The following is a 20,592-nucleotide window of genomic DNA, read 5'->3' on the forward strand; positions in this document are numbered from 1 at the left end:
GAACAACCACTTAAGACGCTGAGGCTGTGGGACGCTTTTAAGTCAGACATTAAAAATGAATGTATTTTGCTGGCGCATGCCTATAGTCCCAGCTGCTTGAAAGGCTGAGGATCACCTGAGCCCAGGAGTTCGAGGCTGCAACAAGCCCTGAACGTGCCTGTGAACAAGCACTGCACTCCAGCCATGGGAACACAGCAAGACCCCGTCTCTTTGAAACACAAAACAAAATGAAACAAAGCAACAACATATTTCAGGAGCGACTGCGATATGGGTACAGGGTTTCCATTTGGGGATGATGAAAATGTTCTGCACCTAGATAATGGTGATGGCTGCACAATCTTGTAAATGCACTGTCTCTGAACTGTACAGGTTGAAATAGCAAATTGTATGTTATATGGAGCTTTACCATTTAAAGATAAATAAATAAGTTGACAACACCATTTTTAAAAAAGCAAGTGATTCAGAGTAACTCACAAATCCTCTAATCCTCAAACTACCACCTTAAAATTCTTCCTTCTAAATAACATGGAGTCACAAGACCACACCAACAACAAACCAACCTGTGGCTGCCTGTCCTGCCCAAGGTTTCCTAAATCCACGTGCACTTAAGAGGAAAACGTAGTTGCAAATTAAGACATCAAAACAAACCCACTAGACCCATGCTGCAGTCTCTTTCCCCCGGCTGCTGCTGAGTGTGGGATGGGTGTCACATCTGCACATACTCCTGCACACAAAGCACCCTGCCGCGCAGCGCACTGCGCCACACTCGCACACGGCTGTGCTGGATGCCGGGCTCTGCCCTACAAAATTCCAAGCTTGAGTCTCGCCATGTTACCCCGACCGATCCAGCACCAGCACGGGCTTCGTAATTACCCAGCAGAGCAGTTCAGAATGGAAAGCTGCAATTGCCCCTCAGCTAATTGAGGGCCAGGAAAGGCAAATGTCAGCCCTAATGCAACAAATGAGGGGGAAAGCCCGGATGACAAATCTCTGTGACTTATATCCTGAAATCTCATCAGAAGCTTGTCTTCTAAATGTCACCTTAACCTCCGTACACCCAGTCACCTCTCAGGGAAAACATCCAGCAAGCCGATCCTCAGCTTCATTTAGCGTGTTTATAATTTTATGTTAAAACAAATTTTTCTGTAAAGAGCTCTATGCCACATGCATTCAATTTTGCGGCTGGTACTGTATTTAGGATGTACTCACCCCCACCCCTTTGCCCCATCAAAACACCAGCCCAAGGCCAGTGCCAGCCCGTTGGCGCTTGGCAGCAGCTCCAGCAGGCGGGGGCGGAAATGGCTAGAAGGAGGCAGAGAAGGGGGACGCTGCCAGCACCCGCAGCCGCAGAGGGCCGCCCCCAGATCTCATTTCAGCTCCAGCCTCCGGAGCTGCCCAGAACACAATCCTCAGTGAGGCCTCTCAAACTTGAAGAGCAACAATCAGATGCAGTCCATCTTCGCTTCCTCACAAGGCTTACATCCAACACTGAAAAACAAGTCCATGCCACAAAATTTACTTTGAGACATTTATGTCTTCTTGATTCTAAATGCTATGCCAGTGCAGAAAGAGAAGTAAAGCCCATTTCACTTACTACTGGGTAAGCTAAAATTTCAAATAAGATTTCAGCACGCAGAATTGTACCAACATGCAGTGATTTCTCTTTTTTAAAGGCCAACCAAGTGAAGCTGTGGGAGTAGAGAAGGAACAAAGGAATCTGTAACTGGTTGTGATCAATTACTTGTAAACATCACTGAACTCAGACCAGCCCAATATGGAATGATTATCCACCATGATCAAGAAGGACTGACTCAAAGAAAGTTAGGCTGGTACCCATGTATTTTGCCACCAATCCCTCCATTTATGCGTCCCCCCACCCATCCTTCCAGCCATATGCCCATTCATTCACCCACCAACCTTCCCACCCTTCCTTCTAACCAACCATCCATCCATCCACATACCCATGCAACCAACCACATACCCTTCCAACCATCTATCCATGCACCCATGCAACTATCCACATACCCTTCCATCCAACCACCCATACATCCACACACCCATGCAACTCTCCATCCATCCACGTACTCTTCCCATCCCTCCAGCTGTGCAACTATCCTTGTATCCCTCTATCCATCCATCCACATACCCATGCAACTGTGTACCCTTCCATCCATCCATCCATCCATGCACACACGTAACCATCCACATATTCATCCACACACCCATGCAACCAACCACATACTCTTCCAACCATCCATCCATGCACCCATGCAACTATCTACATACCCTTCCATCCAACCATCCATCCATCCATCCATCCACACACCCATGCAACTCTCCATCCATCCACATACCCTTCCATCCCTCCATCCATGCAACTATCCATGTAACCCTCTATCCATCCATCCATACACCCATGCAGCCATCCATGTACCCTTCCATCCATCCATCCAACCATCCATTCATCCATCCACACACACGTGTAACCATCCACATATCCATCCATCCATCCATGCACACATGTAACCATCCACATACCCATCCATTCAGTCACCTACTCACCCATCTCTCCATCCATCCACCTGTCCACTCATCCACTTATCTGTCCATTCATCAGTCCATCCATCCAACCAACCACTTACTGAGCACCTAATTTGCATACAAATTATGCCAGGTACAGGGAGAAATGAAAAGTAAAATCCTGGTCTTCCAGGAACCATCAGTCTGATCCAGCAGGCAGTGAGGACAGGTGAAAGGTGTGGCAAATACATCCATGATGTGAGTACACCACCACTGTCCCAGTCTGCAGAGCATGCCACTATTCATGGGGTAGTGAGCATCCACTTGGAAGTTAAACTCTTAAAAGTCCAATTACTGAACAAGGTATGTGCAATTATATGGCTTCAGTTACACCCTGCCAAAAAGCCCCCCCAGACAGGTTTTGCCAAATGCCCCTCTTCTGTGCTGCCCACATGGCGGCAACTGCTCTCTTCCCTTCATTTTAAGGGTTTCCATATCAGTTGTGAATCTCAAACCTCATCAGCTCAAAGATGGCATGACACTTCTTGACAGAGCTGACACAGCAGATAGAATTAGCGTAAAGAGAGAAGGGAGAAGCAGGGACATTTCCCCCATTGTTATGAACCGAACTGTGCCCCTACAAAATTAGTATGTTGAAGCCCTAACCCCCAGTATCTTGAAATGTGATTCTGCTTGGAGACGGGGCCTTTAAAGAATTAAGGTAAAATGAGGCTGTTGGAGAAGGCCCTAATCCAACAGGACTGGAGTCCTCATAAGAAGAGGTGACTAGGACACAGACACGCACAAAGGGACGACCAGGTGAGGACACAGGGAGAAGACGGAGTCTACATGCCAAGGAGAGAGGCCCCAGGAGGAACTAGCCCTGAGAAACCTTGATCTTAGACTTCCAGCCACCAGAATTGTGAGAAATACATTTCTGTTGTCTGAGCTGCCAGTCTGTGGTAGTTTCTTATGGCAGCCCTAGGACACTGATTCACCCATTCGAGGGACCCCACGTCAGTGGGTGAGAGCATTTGTAAGAGGCAGACTCCTGCTGGTTATGAGTGAGTCAGGGGACCTGGTGCAGGCCTCCGAAGGCTGCGGGGACAAAGGGTGAGGCACCTGGCACAGGGCAGGTGGGCTGCTCAGGATGGGAAACACTGGAGAGAAGCGAACACTGCCGGATCTGCTCCCTCGGGTCCAGGCTGACTTTAGCTCAAACACCATCCGTTTTGCCTGTGACCCAGCCAGAGGTCACCTGGCTTTCTCTCCTCTGACCTTCTGAAACACCACATAACTTTTTAAAAAAATTATAAATCCTTGTCATCACTTCAATCCTAAGTATTTGTGTCTTTCTTTTCTTCCTACACTGTGAGGTCCTTTGGGGGCAGAACCTCTGCCCTACTTGCCTTTATACATAACACAAGATTTTGAACTTCACAAAAAATTTTCTCTCTATTTGATCTCCATGAACAATGAACAAATGAAAATCAACTCCTATCCCAACATTCTTCTGCTATCCAAACAGAATACAACAGCAAACACTTTTCATTATCATGTGTTGATTAGCACATCAGTAATTTATATTATTTGCACAGACGTGTTTACATTGCATTAAACTTATGCAAAACACTGGGTATTGTTAAACTTCTGCATTACAGATTTTGGTTTTGGTGGGCAAAGGATAATCCTTTGCCAGAATTTTCATTTCTACTACTCTCAAATTTAATTTTTCAAGTGTATTCTTTCTTGCTGATCCTTCAGAAACTAAACTGTCTCTGGAAAAAGTTGAAAACCACTTTCCAACATTTGAATTCTACAATTTCCCTGAGCCTCCCCACTCTTAAAAACACACAAACAATTCTGAAAATTGCCGGGTTTGGAGCTCAAAAGCGGAGAGCTTCTGGAACCAATTTCTTCAGCATGGTTATGCAGTCTGCTAGAAGACACAGCCGTGATAAATGAGCACCGGCCCCACCCCCTTCCTCTTGTCCTTTCAGTACTGACAGTGCCATTCACTCGGGCACGGGCACACACACACACACACACACACTTGGCATGCACGCGAGAGCTATTCATGGCAACCCCTCCCTACCCACAGAAGAGGAGCTACACTCTGGCCCCCATGGGTGCCCTCTGCACAGTCTAAAGGCTCGCGGCACCAGGCAGAGTGCCAGAGGAGAGCAAGGTCCCGCATGGCAGAGCCCAGAGAGAGCCAGGCCCACAACACACTGCACAACTGGGCTCATGATGGCAGCAGAGCCTGGAAGCCGGCTTTGAAGACAGACCACAGCTGGTGCTCGGCACGTGACTGACTCGGAATCCATAGTAATAAAGCTATAATTGTGCTTCTCAGACACGGCTAAATTCTGTGGGTGGATTATGCATCGGCCTTTCTTACCCATGGGTTCTTTGTTTTAGCCGTGCAGACTGTTAAGTAATTGCAGGGACTTCCTACACAAGCACACACAGAATATCAATCCTGTCGCCTCAGTGCCACATAAATATTTGATAGTCTTGTATGAGGCTAACAGCACTCAGCTTAAAGCCAAGTGAAATCAAACCCCATTACATCAGGCTGTTGAAAGCAAATGTTTAAACTGGTTACTTCTGCAAAAGAAGCTTGAGTTTGAGGTCACTGTTTAATTTGAATGGCATGCCACTCACACAAGATTCTCAAGGCAATAGAACAATCTGCACCCAGCAATCCTGTCCTGTGCACTTAATCCCACCCCTGCACCAGCCCCTGCACCAGCCCTTTCAAAATAAGATCACACATCTTCTGCAGAGACACAGACTTTCTTCTCCTGCCCACCTTGCATTTAATCCAAATCCCATCCGCACCATAACGAAACAGCTAGAGCGCACATTTGGGACTTGCGGCACGCAGCACCGCAGGCCCCTGCTGCTGCAGTGCTTGCAGATGCTCACAGCCTCTCGCTGGGAGTTGACCGAGTTCATATCTATTTTAAACCTCAAAATAAACTCATTAACTAAGTCCAATTTAGGAAGGCTTGCCTTGTTCTTTTCTGACTGACAATCCTCGGAGGCAACTCTAGTTTCAAGACCGTGCGCCAAGCACACAACTGCGCACTAGGTGGCTAAAGCTTCCCTTCAGCCAGGTGCCCGTACAAAGACTCAGTTCAAGTAGGTTAAACTGAACTTCTCATTTTTCTCCATAAACAGTCTCACTGTGGGGAAGACACAGCAGCATTTTAAGAACCAAAAATGCCACTATGGTGTTAGAAGGTGTCTCCGCCCTTGGCGTGCTTCTCCAGGCAGGGCTGCGGGTGCACCGGCTCTGCTCAAAACCCCAGGGCACTGGAGACTCTGGAAATCACGCCTGGTCGGCAGCTGCTTGGGCTTGGCAAACACCAGCTGTCTGGCCATATTAACCAAGCATCCACCCACCCTACAGAAGCCCGCCCCCAGGACACCTTTTGAGTAACCCCAAATCCAAATTGTACCCACCTCGGAGTGGATCGCCCCTCCTCGGCCTGCACTGAGGAGGGCAGTGCTCGATGCTCCCTGGCGCCCTCCGCCTGCCTTCGAGGTTCGACAGAAGGCTCCTGCGAGGGGCAACACAACGAGACACCAAGTCACCAAGCTGCCTTTCTCAAGACGTCTGTTATTATGAAAGCCCTCATTTGTGGGTTCGCCTTGCACGCCTATACCACGACATCAGTGACGCCACCTGCTGTCTCGTACCAGGACCCGGCTGAGATCTTTGCCGGTTCAGCTCCACAAAGCATTTCATTGAAACAACTGAACTAAGACCCTGCCGCCATCCACTTCTCCTCTGGGCAGGAAACAGAACTCCCACGTAAAGCCTGTAAAACTGTGTGGCACAACTGGCCAAAAGAAATAAAGCACAGCTGGTCACAAATCACCGCGGGGAAGCCTCGAGTCCTAGAACTTGTCAGAGTGTGGGATTCTTTGCTCCTGATGCAGCAAGCGTGGAATTCTTGGAGGTCACGCTGGATCATCCACAAGCCAGGGCAGACCAGCAGCAGAAACAAATGCTCGCAGTGTCTGCGTGAGGTTTCAGGGCCAGGATGCCACGGAGCAAAGTGGCAGCTTTCTTCCCATGCACACATTAGGCATCTTACGTCAAATCTACCACTGGTTCTTTCAAAAACAAATCGCATCTGTTACTGCAGACATTTTTTCTTTGAACTATACAAACTCAGATGTAATAAGCAAAAAGAAGCTGAAAGGGGGGAGAGACTGACTGTCGACTCTGAAGTATGGCTGAGAATATGGAGTTTTCTAGAAAGCTTGATATTAACTCTCACCAAAAAAAGTGCAACAGTTTAAGGCATTTGAAATGTATTTTGCCCGAGAGCAATTCTTAAAAATACTTGCAAATAAAAAACAGAATACCAAAAAAAGCCCAATGCTACAAATATTAAATGGCATCAGTATTTGAAAAGGGGCCATCAAGTTTTATCTTAAGCCTGTAAATGAAGCACCCATTTTCATTTCAGAGGGATTGTCATTGTTCTCTATAGTCCCCTCCAAGTTCTCTGCTCAGCAGGAAGGTCGGGGCGGGCTAGCTGCGGGAAAGACAGGAGCCGGAGATTATGACCACAAGGCTGGGAATGAAAGGTGCAGGTTTTGGGGAATATGACATTTAATGCACCGTGAATGTATCACGTCTTCCCCAAGTACCTCTCACACAAATCCTTACTAGAAAAACTGGTGAGCACAAATGCTCCAACAGGCGGACTGGAGGAGCACCCCCCACTGGGCCACCTGATTTTGGGGGTCCTGTGCCTCTGTGCCTGAAGATGGCAGTCAGGGGCAGCTAGCCCCTTGCTGCGGCGCCACGCTCACCTGTTTGTAGTGGTCCGTGGATGGTGACGACCGGGACCTTTCGTGAATGTACCTTGGCCTCTCGTGCTGGTCCAGACCCGCGTCCAGAATGTCATCTGCCGAGTGATACCGCCCGGAACTCCTGGCTTCCAGAGGTTTCCTCTGTTCTTTCCAAGAGGCCTGATACTCTGCGAAGGTTCCGAGTCTCTGTGGCGGTTCCAGTTTCCCTGCCTTCTCTGCTTTTCTGTGACCACCGCGGCTCTCCCCGAACGAGCTGGTGCGCGACCGGGGCTCCGCGCCCTCACACCCGCGGCCCGCTGTCCGCGGCTTCTCCCTGGGGAACGCATGAAGCGCTGGTCTCTGCCCCGGCCTCTGGGGAAGCGGTTTGCTTGTTTCCTCAAAAAACTTCCACCTGTCGGCAAAAGTGCCCACGGTGTCCTCGGGTGTCCTGGGGAGCTGGCGAGGACCGCAGCCCCCTGAGAGGCCGACCTCATTGATTTTCTCTGGCTCCGAGTACGACTTCAGCTTCTGCTCAGCCGTGAACCGTTTCCGGCCTCCGATGCGGGGAATGTGGGGCACACCGCCTCCAGGCGAGGCTGGCTTCGCCGGGCCCGTTTCCCAGAAGGGGGGGACAGTGTCCGGATCCCCAGGGAAGGAGGGTGAGGCCCCATGGTGCCCTGTCCTGTGTTCTGGTGACCTCGGGTACTGGTTAACCGGGTTGGGGTCCAAGTCACGGCGCTTGAAAGACGTGGCCCTCAGGACCCGGGCTTGGGCTTCCTTCAGGTGGTCCTTGTAGGTGCCAGTGAAGGGTCCTTCTGGGGGGGTGCTGGCGGCCCCTCCCAACTCGGCCCTCCAGCCACCCTCGGCGTCCTCCGCGTCACCGGCTCCAGTCAGAGTGGCCGTGCTCTTGCTCTTCTGCAGCTTGGCCCTGCGCATCTGTATCTCGTTCCGCAGCGTGGTGGCAAACCGGTCGCTTCTCCGCGTGGGTCTGCCCACCTGGGCGTCAAACGGTGGCGGCTTTGCTAAGCCATCACCCTGGCCGTTCTCCGGCTGGCACGTCCCCTCCCGGGTCAACGAGTGCAGTAGGGGTGTCTTCTGGGGAGAGATCCTGCTGCTCTCTCCGTCCTCCCACTTGAAGCCATCTGCCGCTGTCTGCTGGCCGGCTTTGTTAGCGTGGCTGGTCCCGGGAGGCTCCTGGGTCGCTGTGGAGCAGCCCTCGGCCCCTGCGTCTGGTGGGTAACACCGTCCTGTCTCACGGGCATCCGGAACGCCCTCATGCTGAGGTAGGTGACGACGTGGGCTCTGGCCCACCAGCTGAGAGGGAGGACGCTGGAGGGCCCCCAGGCCCGCGTCGGAAGGCCAGCATCCCCCTCGGGGCTGTGCTGCCTTGGCGCCCGCCTGCAGGGGCTGCCTGGTGGGCACGCAGTGACGGGGGCCCTGCCCGCTGCCATCTGCCTTCTGGTCAGCAGCACTGAGCCACCTCACCTGAGGGGGGCTGTCATCCTGGAAGTGGGCGGTGGGAGGCTCCAGCCCGAGGCCCACGGCCGGCAGCTCCCTTGGTGACACGGGAGCCCCGGGGCTCTCGTCACTGTACTGGCGCGGGTGCTGGCCCCCGTGGGGAGGCTGCAGGAAGCGCACATCCGTGCTGGACAGAGAGGCCTGGAGCCTGCCGGGAGCCCTGTCTTCAGAGGAGGGCCAGCCAAAGTCCGGGCGGGCCTCCTGCAGGTAGCCTGGGCCTCCGGCTCCCTTCCCGCTGCTGGGGCGCACCAGCCTCCGGGGCCGGTCGGTGGGGTCTGCTCTCCAATCGCTCTGGGGCTGAGCCCGGGCCAGGGCCGTAAAGTGCTTCGTGGTGGCCGCCTCTGAGAGCAGGGGGCCCTGGGCCTTCTCGTGGCTCTTAATGGCAGCGAAGCTATCACTGCGGAGAGGGGGTGGGGGCGGTGGCGGGGAGGAAGGTGCTTTTCTCTTGTCAGGAACATACCAGACAGGCCCAAAATTGGCCCTCCCAGAAGAAGCCGGTTTGGGCTCAGCACTGTCCTCTGGCCTGGGGCTTTTACTGCTGTCACCGGGGGCCCTGGGGGGGAAGCCCCCAAGCCTCTCCTCCAGGCCCTGAGGGTCACTGGCAGCTTGGCCTTGCCGGCTGCCACCCTGCCTGGAGGCGTCCCAGAGGCCCACGCTGTAGAGGATGTTCTCGACAGAGGAGGTGTCGGACTTGGACAAGGTGTGGTCGGGAGTGCTGGAGCTGGTGGAGAAGGAGCCGTAGGCCGAGTCGCGCTGGCCGTGGCCACCCAGATGGTCGATGCTGCTGTTGGACTTGGCTGTGGAGAGACAGCCAGAGGGGTAGGGGTGGGAGGGGTGGTCCAGGCTGTCCACACTCCCCAGGGAGCTGAAGTGGCCAGAGGTGCGCTGCAGGCTCGTCTGCTCCCATGAACTGGACAGGTCATGGGAGGAAGAACTACAAAAACAAGAAGGACAAGGCACACTTTAGCAAAAGGACAGGACTGCAGGACAACAGCATCTGAACACAGCTGGCCCTTGTGGAAGTGTCAAGATTCCGAATGATAACCCCCGGGGGTAAGATCCCTGGGTCTGACATTTCACCTCAGCACATCTAAACTATGGCAGAGAGGGAGAAACTTTCTGAGCACAGGCTGAAAAGACTGTGTTCTCCCCGCTGATGCCTTTTAACCAAACAGATACCTTTCAAGGCTAAATCCCATACCGTCAGAAGGCAGTGCCTATATTAACACTTCTATCTTCAGTTGACAGTTAAGTGCAGGAGTCAGCAAACTACGACCAGGAGCTGAGTATGGTTTCTATATTTTTAAATAGTCAGGGGAAAAGAACTCAGAGGAGTAATATTCCTCTGATTTGACCTGTTAAAGTTATACGAAATTCAAGTTTAAGTTCATAAATAAAGTTTTACGGGAACACTGTGACCATCTGTTTATGTTTGGTCTGTGGCTGCTTCCGAGCAGAGCTGTGAAGGAGCTCAGGAAATTTCACCCCAAAATATGACTCCTTGGTATTTTGAATTAAGACCCTTGGAGATTAACAGGCCCTTGAAAAAGAACAACGGACTTCCCTTCCCTTCCTGCCCCTATTATCTCAGTATATTGCAGGGGGAAAAAAATGATCAACAATGCAACCAGACCTGGTCCAAATTATTTAAATATAACACCTGTCCCCCAGAATGATTTAATTTACAAAGAGAATCATTTACAAGTTGATCTGTCTCCCCATCCATTTGTCCTCCCTAGCCCCATGTCACCCCTGAACAGAACTACCTGTACTCCTCATTTTCCCTTCCCTCCAAAAAGACAGGTATAAAAACATTTGAACTTAATTGGGATATTCAGTGATTCTCCCCATGTGCAAGGTAAATAAACCTTTCTCTTATTAATTTGCCTTAATTGTGAGTTGATCTTTCATCGAACTTTTGGGGGAAAGGGCAAGTTTCCCCTCAACCCTACTGTCGGGTCTGACAGAGGGTAAACAGGTGTCAAGGATGTGGCTAAGGGCAGAGAACAGGAACCAAATTGTAGCTAGGAACCAAACTGCAGCTAGGAACTGTTCCCTAGTGGGAACGTACACAATAAAAAGCTCCTAGTAACCTTTAACTGACCCATAGAGCTCATTACCATCTGATTAGCATAACATGGGTGGAGCCTTGTGAAGAATTCTGGGGAAGAGGCATGTGCAGAAAGGGAAACTGTAGCATAACCAACCTCTTGTCAATATGTGACTACAATCTGTCAGTCACCCCAAAGGCAGGAAATGACAACCAATCCTGCCAGGAGAAAGGCCAGATGAGCTAGTGAGCTTATAAAAGGCACCTGTGCTCAGCCTTTGGCGTCCTTCTCCACTCCTGGAGACTGCCCCGTTCCACTCTCTCTGGGAAGTATTTTCACTTTGTAGCTTCCTTCCTTCCTTTCATTCTTTCTTTTACGTGATAAACCATTCGCATAAAATTGCTCTGTGTCTGTGATCACTCCGTGATTGGCTCTCAACTCAGTACCCATACTCGTTCTTGACACTGGGACCCGGGAGAGACCAGGGAATATCCGCACAGACAAACCTAACACTACAGCTGGGTAACTGCAGCAGAGTCTGTCTGGCCCACAAAGCCAAAAATGTTTCCTATCTAGCCCAGGGGGTAACATTTCCTTTCCAAACCAAAATAGTGAAGTATAAGAGCATAAGTGACAGGCTTTATGTATTAGCAAGAGCATATGCTGCCGTGTTCAGGTGACTAGTTACACCATACACAGTCGCGGGAGCTATACACGAACACCAAACAACACAGGCTCCTAACCAAGATGGTGTCTAAGAGGGAGGAATAAATGATTAGCTGAGAAATTAATTCTTCTGCTGTGAGGTGTAATGGTATGTGTGACTGATAGCTCTCAACAGTGACACTACTTATCCAAGGCGTTAAGTGCTTTCCTTAATGCTCAACAAGCTGGGACATTCACACTTCAAGGGGAACAAAGGCTGTGGCACAATCAAAATGAGAGAGAGAAAGAGAGAGAGAGAGAGAGAACAAACATGAACTGAGCACCCAGGAGAAAGGACTGGCTGAGTCCTCTTTTACACCATTTTCCATGAGGACAGACCAGGTGTCGGCAAACATGGGGCATGTTCCCAGCCACCCTCCCCACAACATTCCTGAGGTGACTCTTCCACGAAATCCTACGTCTGAGCAGATATAAATAACAGTAAGTGCTGTTTCCACGCAGATGTGGGCAGGATGGGTGTGTCTTTAATCAAGAGACTGCCAAATGGGCTTAAGGGAGAGCCTACTACACTAAGTCACTTCAGCAATGAAACAAAAGGCCCACTTCTCACTTAAGCTTCACTACTCACTTGAGATCTTGGTTTTTCAAAAATACTCTGGGCTCTAGAGTACTCTACTCATCTCTTGTCACTCCAAACAGGTAATACTGTATTTGAGAAGTATTTCCTCCACGTCACGGAAGTACTTTCCTTTGCAATTCTGCAGCAGGCCCGTATTTATTAACAGCCAGAAAATTAATTTTGAGAGGTTATGTTAGCTCCAAACACACACATACATATATACATAAACACATGCACACTCATACTTGCACACTCACATACATATTCCAGCACACACACACAGATATGCACGTGACATACAGGCACACTCACATATACACATACAAGCAAACACGAAGATACACATGCACATATACAGGTAGGCACACACACGTATACTCACACACACGCAAGTACAGAGAAAAATACACACAGATACACATGCACACCCATACACACACACATGTATACCCACACATGCACATATAGGTACATATACATAGATACAGACACACATTCGCACACAGTGACACACGTGTGTGCTCATATATGTGGGGACATACACATGCACGCACACACTGCAAAACCACACTATCTGCTGTTACCACCATCCTTCTAGCAGGAGACCAGTGAGGGGAGGACAGGGTGTAGACACTTATGAGAAGCACCCAAGGAGCTTGCATGAAACACGCCTGCTGCCCAGTAAGTATCTTCTGCCTTCCAATCCACACATAAAACTGTCAAAAGAAGGGTAGTGGTGGTGGCTGTGGGCATGTGGGTGCCGCAAATGGCAGCCCCACTGGCTCAGACCCCCACTGCCTGGCGTCCACTCAGCCGCCCAAGGGCACAGCCCCGAAACCTAAGTCAGAGGCTCTCCTCACTTCAGCACCACACAGCAGAGGGCACACCTGCTCGTCCCGTCTTGCCGTTTTATTTTTCGTTTTCTAGCGTCACACACTTGCCTGCTCAGAGAAAAATTTAGAGAGTTCTAACTATAATTGTGTGCCCATGGCCCTGTCTCATCAGAAACATGAAAATCATCCTGACGTCAAGACATGTGCTCTCCTGACAGGGCCGCAAGGCCCGGGTGTCGGCAGAATGCTGACCATACCTGGGGTCCTCGAGGGGAACGAGTGCCTACCTCGCGTGGTGCCGGCCGTGCCAGGAAGCGCAGCCGCTGGCAGAGGGGAACAGGGAGGCCGGCTCGACGTGGCTGTCAGAGAACTTGGTGGCGTGCCAGGAGTGAGGCCTCCAGCTCAGCTCATTCTTCCTGGAAAAGAACGCAGGCGATTCAGGGACAGCACACACTGGACGTTCTCCTGCCAAGACAGGAGCGCAGGGACGGATGGCCACGGCCACGCGGGCAGGTGTGCAGCTTCGCACTCGGGGGATGCCCGCTGAAACTGCGCACACACGTTCTTTTTAGGTTTTTGTTCAGCGCCAGTTTGCCCTAATGCAGAGCGGGAATCACAGGCTCCAAGTGTGAAGCAGCAATCTTTAAAATTTACTGCTCCACAAACAGGTACAATTATCATTTAGAAACTTAAAAGTTTACAAGTGTAAATATAGATAAAACTGATTCTAAATAAGTAAATAAGTGAGCAGAAGGGACTTGGCTGGAGAAATGGTCAATGAGTCCCGGGTCACCCGGGGTTCAGGCTGCTTATCTATTTACCTAGGTAACCAGGTAACCACAGCTGGCTGGTAGTTCCCTGAGACCAGGAGACGCATCCTCCCCTGAGCCTCTCAGTGTGCACCTGTGGAGTCAACCAGGGGCCCCCGCCGAGAATCACGATGCCCCAGAGCAGCAGGCTCAACTCCCTGCAAGACAGGACTTCTAAACGTGAGATGTGGCTTCCGGGCTCCCGAGCCACAGCAGCCCACCCCCCACGTGGGGCTTATTAGTGTTCTGGCCACACCTGCCCAGGTGTAACAGGTGTGTCCAGTTGGAATCCCTCCAGATGTCAGTGAGGTAACAGAGCCTCCAAGAGAACGCCGCCAAGCGTGCAGACCCACTCCTCTCCCCGCTTTACAGTAGGAAGTGAGCTGTACTCGTCTCTTCTCTAATTTGGGACGGAAATGACCTCACTTTGGAAAGTTGACAGCGCAGTTGAGAACGGAGAAAGAGCTCCACTGAGTCTCTTTAGGTACTTTATGGAAATCAAACATTTTTCCCAACAGGCAAAATGTTAAAGACCAATAATAAAGAATATCTTTACAAAACAAAACAAAAAAGCATTCGTAACACAAACCTTTTGATGAGTCAGATCATTTCAACAAGGAAAAGTATATGGGTGGCAAAATGTGGAAGGTGTTGACTTTATAATAATAGTTTCCCATGAACCAAAGACAAAGCATAAAACAGACAAATGCATCACACCACAGAAGGACAGGAATTGTAAAGCCCAGACTGTACCTCATAGAATTTCTCAAAATCCTCGAAAGGAAGATTCTGGCAGCGTGAATTTCATTTTCAGCTGGCTTTTTCTGTGCTATGATGTCCACGACTTCTTTCATATTCCTTTATAGTTAATTAATGAAGGAAATAAACTAGACTGACTGAAACGGGAGGCAAAGGGGTTGGGAGAGAAGGCTGGGAAAAGAAGATGCCTGACACTCGTGGCCACGCTATTTCAAACCCGCCACTAGAAAACTGGGCTGGTAGCTAGGATGAGTGGGACAGCAGTTCTCCGTGGGTAGAATAAAAGTTCTCCCAGAAAAACTACCATTAGCAAGCATATATAAAAACATTAGGAACAGATCTTGTTCTCACAAAGTATGTGTGGTAGAGTATGAAGAGACCAACAACCCTGAGACGCCATGTTGTGAGGGAGCCCAAGCAACCCCGGTGGTGGCGGCATCTCAGCCCACGCGCCAGACACAGGAGGGAGAGAAGCCATTTGTACACTGTGTCCCCTGCAGAGGGGACATGACAAGACACTGAGGTTCCAGCCAACAGCCAGAACCAAGGATGAAACCTCTGGATATCTCCAGCAGTTCAAGACACCCCTGCAGAGGCCCCTGTCATTGTCCCTGCTGTGCCCAGCCTGGATTCATGGCTTTGGCCCCAGACAGATGTGCTTCAACCCTAGGTGTGGCCCCTCCTGAGTCACGGGTTAGGTTAGGAGCCAAGTTACTCATCCCCTTAGAGCTCTGCTGTTCCATCTGGTAATCACTAGCCACAGCGGTTAAACTGGTCAACATGAAATCCAGAGTTCAGTTCCTCAGTCATGCTAGCCACATGACAAGCCACATGTGGCCAGTGGCTGCGTGCTGGACGACGTAGATACAGACCATTCCTGGCACTGCGGGAAGTTCCCCAGGCAGTGCTGCCCTTAGAGGTGTGTTGAGCCAACCTGCACGGAGAGAACACTGCTGCCTGCCTGAGTGCCTGCTAGCAAGTAACTGTCTACACCGCCTCCCTCCCCACCCTCCCCTAAAGTGCAGATGACCACCTTTTGGAGAGCTTCTGTGGCAGCTTCTTCATGTGAAAATAACCACAGCATGCTTCTGGGTATCTCCACTGGGGGCCAAGTGCTTTGTGCTAATACAATTTTACCACTGGAAATTCTATTTTATGCCAAGAATTCTGGGGCAACTTTTCATGAAGCAGAGATCATCAGAATAGAGGGTACCAATCTTGATCTGCTTCTGAAGATACCCAGGAAGCACTTCCCTCCCTGAAGACACAAAGTTTCAGTTTACAGAACTATTGCAAAGCAAATGAATCATCCCCTGGGACCTATTCCTCAAATGGAGCCTGAAAAGGACCTGCACCTTTAGCTTAGTCAGTTACTATTAGAGGGGAGAGCAGCTCCGTGGTAACATTAACCTATTAGCCAAAAAAAAAAAAATCCCTAAAACTAGAAAACAAGTCTCCTCCTTCCACTGACCTCCTCGAAAATAACGATTAAACTCAGTGTTGTAAATAAATCAGACTGTGACCACAGAAGCAACCCAGCAGCTGAGGGCTAAATAATCCTGTTCCTACACCAAAACGCCATCTGTTAAAACCTGAATACTATGTTTTAAAATAAAATTGTAATAGTAATTAGTGATATTAATTAATGGTTCATGTTACCATTTCAGATTTATTCTTTTAGCTTAGAAGTTTATTCTATAATGATGACATTCAGATTACATCCAATATTGACTTGAAGGGCTGGCCATTTGGCCAAAATGTATACCATTCCATGGATGGAAGGCTGGATGAACAAAATGTGGTCTATCTCTATGGTCCCCAACCCCTGGGCCATGGCCCAGTACCAGTCTGTGGCCTGTTAGGAACCTGGCCACGCATCATTGCCTGAACTCCACCCACACCCACACCCACCCCCTCCCCCCGTCGGTAGAAAATTTGTCTTCGGGTGAGCAAGTGAAGCTTCATCTGTATTTACAGCCGCTCCCCATTGCTCATCTGAGCTCTGTACCACCCCCCGCCCCCGCCATCCAATTGTCTTCCATGAAGCCAGTCCCTGGCGCCAAAAAGGTTGGGGACCACTGGTCTATCTATACAATGGAATACTTCTCAAACACAAAAAGGAATGAAGCTCTGATACATGCTACAACATGGATGACCCTTGGGGACACTGTGTTAAGAGACATTCGCCAGTTACGAAAGGGCAAATACTATATGACTGAACTTATATGCAGTGCCTGAGTCATCAAAAATCATAGACACAGAAAGCAGAACGTTGGTTGTCAGGGGCTGGGGGAGGGGAGAACGGGACATTATTGTTTAAAGTATGCCCAGTTTCAGTTTCGCAAGAGTAAAAGAGTTCTAGAGACTGGATGCATAATGGGACTATACTTAACACTACAGAACACTTGATAATGGTTAGTATGGTAAATTTTATGTATATTTTACCACAATTACAAAAAAACAAAAATGTATTCTGTGTATTTCCAATAGCTATGGGACAACCCTGTGGATGTGTCCATCAGGGGGACACCAACGCACATAGAGAGGTCAAAATGCAGGCCAGAGGAGGAGGAAAGAAAGACAGGAGAGCCTGTCAGAACTGGGGGCTCCAAAGCCACGGAGGCTGGTGGCTCAACAGGGGAAGGCGTGAGGGCAGCTGCGGCGGGGGTCATCACAGGCAGGACGGGAACCACGCTGGGGAAGGTGAGACGTCCGCACGTTCACAACACGCATGTCACCTGGCTCACGTCTGTGAGAACTGTCTGTAGATAATGGGCAATGCTCTAGCAGGCAAGGAATAAAGGAAAACAAACCCGGAAGCTCCTTTTTATACAGACAATACACAGATCCATGTGTCAATTTCAAGAAGGCAATGTCAGCAGTTATGATACTAAGGAGGGCCGTTTTTGAAAAGAAACAAAGGAAGACACACAGTGAAAAGGATTATGCTCCCGCTATAAAGATAACGCTGGTTACTGGGGACAGTGAAACTTTCCTAAAATATGTGTGCTTTTTTCAAGTTCTCTGAATTTCCTGGTACCTAATGAACATGTCTGGGAATCAAGCCAGGGTCGGGCTGTTTTCTGTGTGTCAGCGCCTCTGGGACAGCTGGGTTTGTGCGGATGAGGAGGGAGATCCTGCCCGGCAGCCACTCGCTCGATCTCAGTCCCAGGGAGCTGGGCACAGAGCACTCTGGCGCCACCTGGAGCCCACCCATAGTTATGGTCCCTCTGCTCAGCTGCAACCACCGCCAAGTGGACAGGAAGTGATTGAAGATCCTCCTTTCAGTAAGGTTGCAGTATTTCCTCCCGCACAAGATATACATACACGCACGCACGCACACACGCACACACGTGGCTTTAAACCACCTGGTCCCTAGCACTGTGTGGGTGCTATGAGCAGGACAATAGATATGATTCTGTGCATTTCCTTCCATCCTGCAGGCTTGGCGGGCACCCTTCTTCTCTTTCCTGGTACATCTGTTTGTGACCATTCTCCCACGCCATTATCATTCTCCCAAAACATCATCTTTAATTAGATTACATTTAATATTCCTTTCATACCACAACCAAAACGACATGGTATTGATTGACAATATTAACCAAGGGTCTTCCGGTACTCCAGATGAAAATATTCATTCTAATGGAGGGGTCCCCTGACACCCTTTCCCACAAATCACGCACCAAACTTAACTGAAATTTACTTCAACTTTTTAGAATAATTTTATGTGCTAGGTAGTCTTTTTTTTTTTTTTTTTGGAAAGGACAGGGTTTAGATCACAACTATTAAAAAAATGCTAGGATATCCTTCAATATTAAGAATCACAGATCTAGAGATCAAATATTCTGTTTCATCTTTAAAAGAAATTATTAGAAGAACTGCTCCAGTGAAATCTTTGTTATTCACAAAGGAGAGAATTCCTTTCCTCACCTCAAAAAAATAAATAAATAAATCAACATCAGTGTTGGGTTACCTTCCTAACCTTTTATAAGAAAGCAAAAAAGCACCACCTCCCAAGACAAATACACAGTGTGCATTTTGCCCCCCGCCCAGCTGAGGTGGGGCCGGGAGGGAGGGGCCCTGGCCAGCTGGGAGCCCACGTCATGATGGGGAGGGTTGCACAGGTGTGGGGCTGGAGGGCTTCGAGCCCGGTTGCAGGAAGTAGAAAAATAAAGAATGGTGTCTTGGGGCATCTTAGGGTGAAGAAGAGTCGGGGTTTGAAAGAGCCAGAGGTGGGAAAGGCCTTGCGGATAAGGGGCCAGGCTGGGAAGTCCCAAACACACCCTGAGCTTCCTGACTCAGCCCTCAGAGTCTGGGAGGGGCACGGAGGGCACAGGCTCCAGGAGCACCTGGGGTAGAGGAAAGAGGAATTTGCCTGGCCACTGCCCACACTCTTCTGACTCCTTAAAACAAAAAGCACCTCCTTCCAGACATCAAATGACCCTGCAATTCCTTCCGTTTCCTGCCAGTCCTCGCAACACAGCTCTGACCAGATCTCCCCCCTCACTCCAGAACCATCAGCTGCTCCCAGTCTCCACAGAAGGAAGTGGTGGCTCCTAGGCTCTCCACTGGCTAGCCCAGGGGTTTCTCAGGTCACAATGCCTGGGGCAGCAGCACCTGTATCACTTGGGGACTTGGTACATACAGCAACCTCTGGGCCGCCCCAGACCTGTGTGCGCCAAGTGTGTGTGCACAACCTGAGCAGCTCTGCGCAGCCCTACCCCACCTCTCCCCCACCCTCTCCCAAGCCTCCCTTTTGGCTGCAGCCCCTCCCCTCTGCCACCGTCTATAGGACTTCCAGCTCTAGTTCCCGGTACAGCCGACATAGGTTTACGTCTCCATCTCAAGTGTGGCTCGGCTTCAAAGGACAGCTCCACTGCCCTGTCCTCAGGAAAGACCTTCCTGGGGTTGGCTTCCAGCCCTGCTTGCCTCTCTCTGAGTCACCACCTGTCAGAGCCCAGCTGCGCGCTCCAGAAAGGCAGGTCCTACTGGGATGACCTTAACCACCTGGCTGGAATGCCTCTAACATACATTAACTGCGTGTATAAAAGACACGTCAGAGCACTCTGTAAATGATAACTGTGTGTGTCTACTATAAGAAGAAACTCGACTCCCTAACGGAAATGTGGCAAGACTACAGAGCATTCTTTTCCCGGGTGGCGGCGTGGACAATGCCGCACCGTGGATGGTGACATCATGCCTGATAAAATCTATAGTCCTAGAAGATAAGAGTCAAGTAGTTCCTGCCTTTATACATGAAGTGAATTAAGGCAAGATAAAAATTCCCAAGTGACCTAAGTAGCTGAAACTGATACAAGACATCAAAGCCAAATTTTAAGCAAATGCCAGGGCCAAGAAGCGGCATTCGTGTCAGATGGAGGCACGAGAGCTGCCGGCCACCAGGCCCAGTTTCCCATCTGTCCCCGAACAAAGCAAGCATGGCCCGGCTTCCGGCGTCAGCCCCTGGCGTTCCTCCTGGCTACTTCGGCAGAGTCGGCAGAGGAATGTCGCCAAACAGACACGGGCAAGAACAAAGAATGGGAGCAGACCCAAATGACTTGGTCTTTTTCTGTTAACGTTTATAATCCTCATTTCTATAAACCTATTACTGTTGGAAAGAATAAAAAGACCTCTCCCAGCGTCCAAACCACCTGTGCTCAACAACACACATCCCCCGACTGTCTAGTGCCTCGTTTCGTTCACGTTTTAAAGGCACCAGCACAACTCCTGGCGACACTGCAACAGAATGGATGTGATAGCAAAGAAACTCAGGATGTTCAAATGGGCAGTCATTCACACAACTAATTATAGTGTACACCCCTAAGGACTAACAACAGGGCTGAGGAGTCTTATCTAAGAATGAAGACAAAAAATTTCACTGACACACTGAGTTAACGTCTCTGCATAAACAAGGCAAAAGCCTTACCAAAAGAAAGCAACAAGAGACTGAGACTGCTGTCATCTAAATGCTATGTAGAAAGAGTTCCATCCATGTAGACAGA

At 49.8% G+C, this 20,592-nt stretch overlaps 1 protein-coding gene across 2 annotated transcripts in view; it reads right to left on the reverse strand.

Annotated features, from left to right (window-relative positions):
* Positions 1-20,592, reverse strand: part of SHROOM2 (shroom family member 2) — a 137,514-nt gene that overhangs the window by 41,428 nt on the left and 75,494 nt on the right. For both annotated transcript variants that reach the window (XM_069464520.1, XM_069464519.1), the window contains exons 3-5: positions 13,310-13,438; positions 7,357-9,787; positions 5,992-6,089 (exon numbers count right to left, since the gene is read on the reverse strand). In XM_069464520.1, coding sequence (XP_069320621.1) covers positions 5,992-6,089; positions 7,357-9,787; positions 13,310-13,438 — 2,658 coding nt within the window. The remainder of the gene's footprint in view (positions 1-5,991; positions 6,090-7,356; positions 9,788-13,309; positions 13,439-20,592) is intronic.

This window comes from Eulemur rufifrons, chromosome 30 (genome assembly GCF_041146395.1).
Source record: "Eulemur rufifrons isolate Redbay chromosome 30, OSU_ERuf_1, whole genome shotgun sequence".
Lineage (NCBI taxonomy): Eukaryota > Metazoa > Chordata > Mammalia > Primates > Lemuridae > Eulemur > Eulemur rufifrons.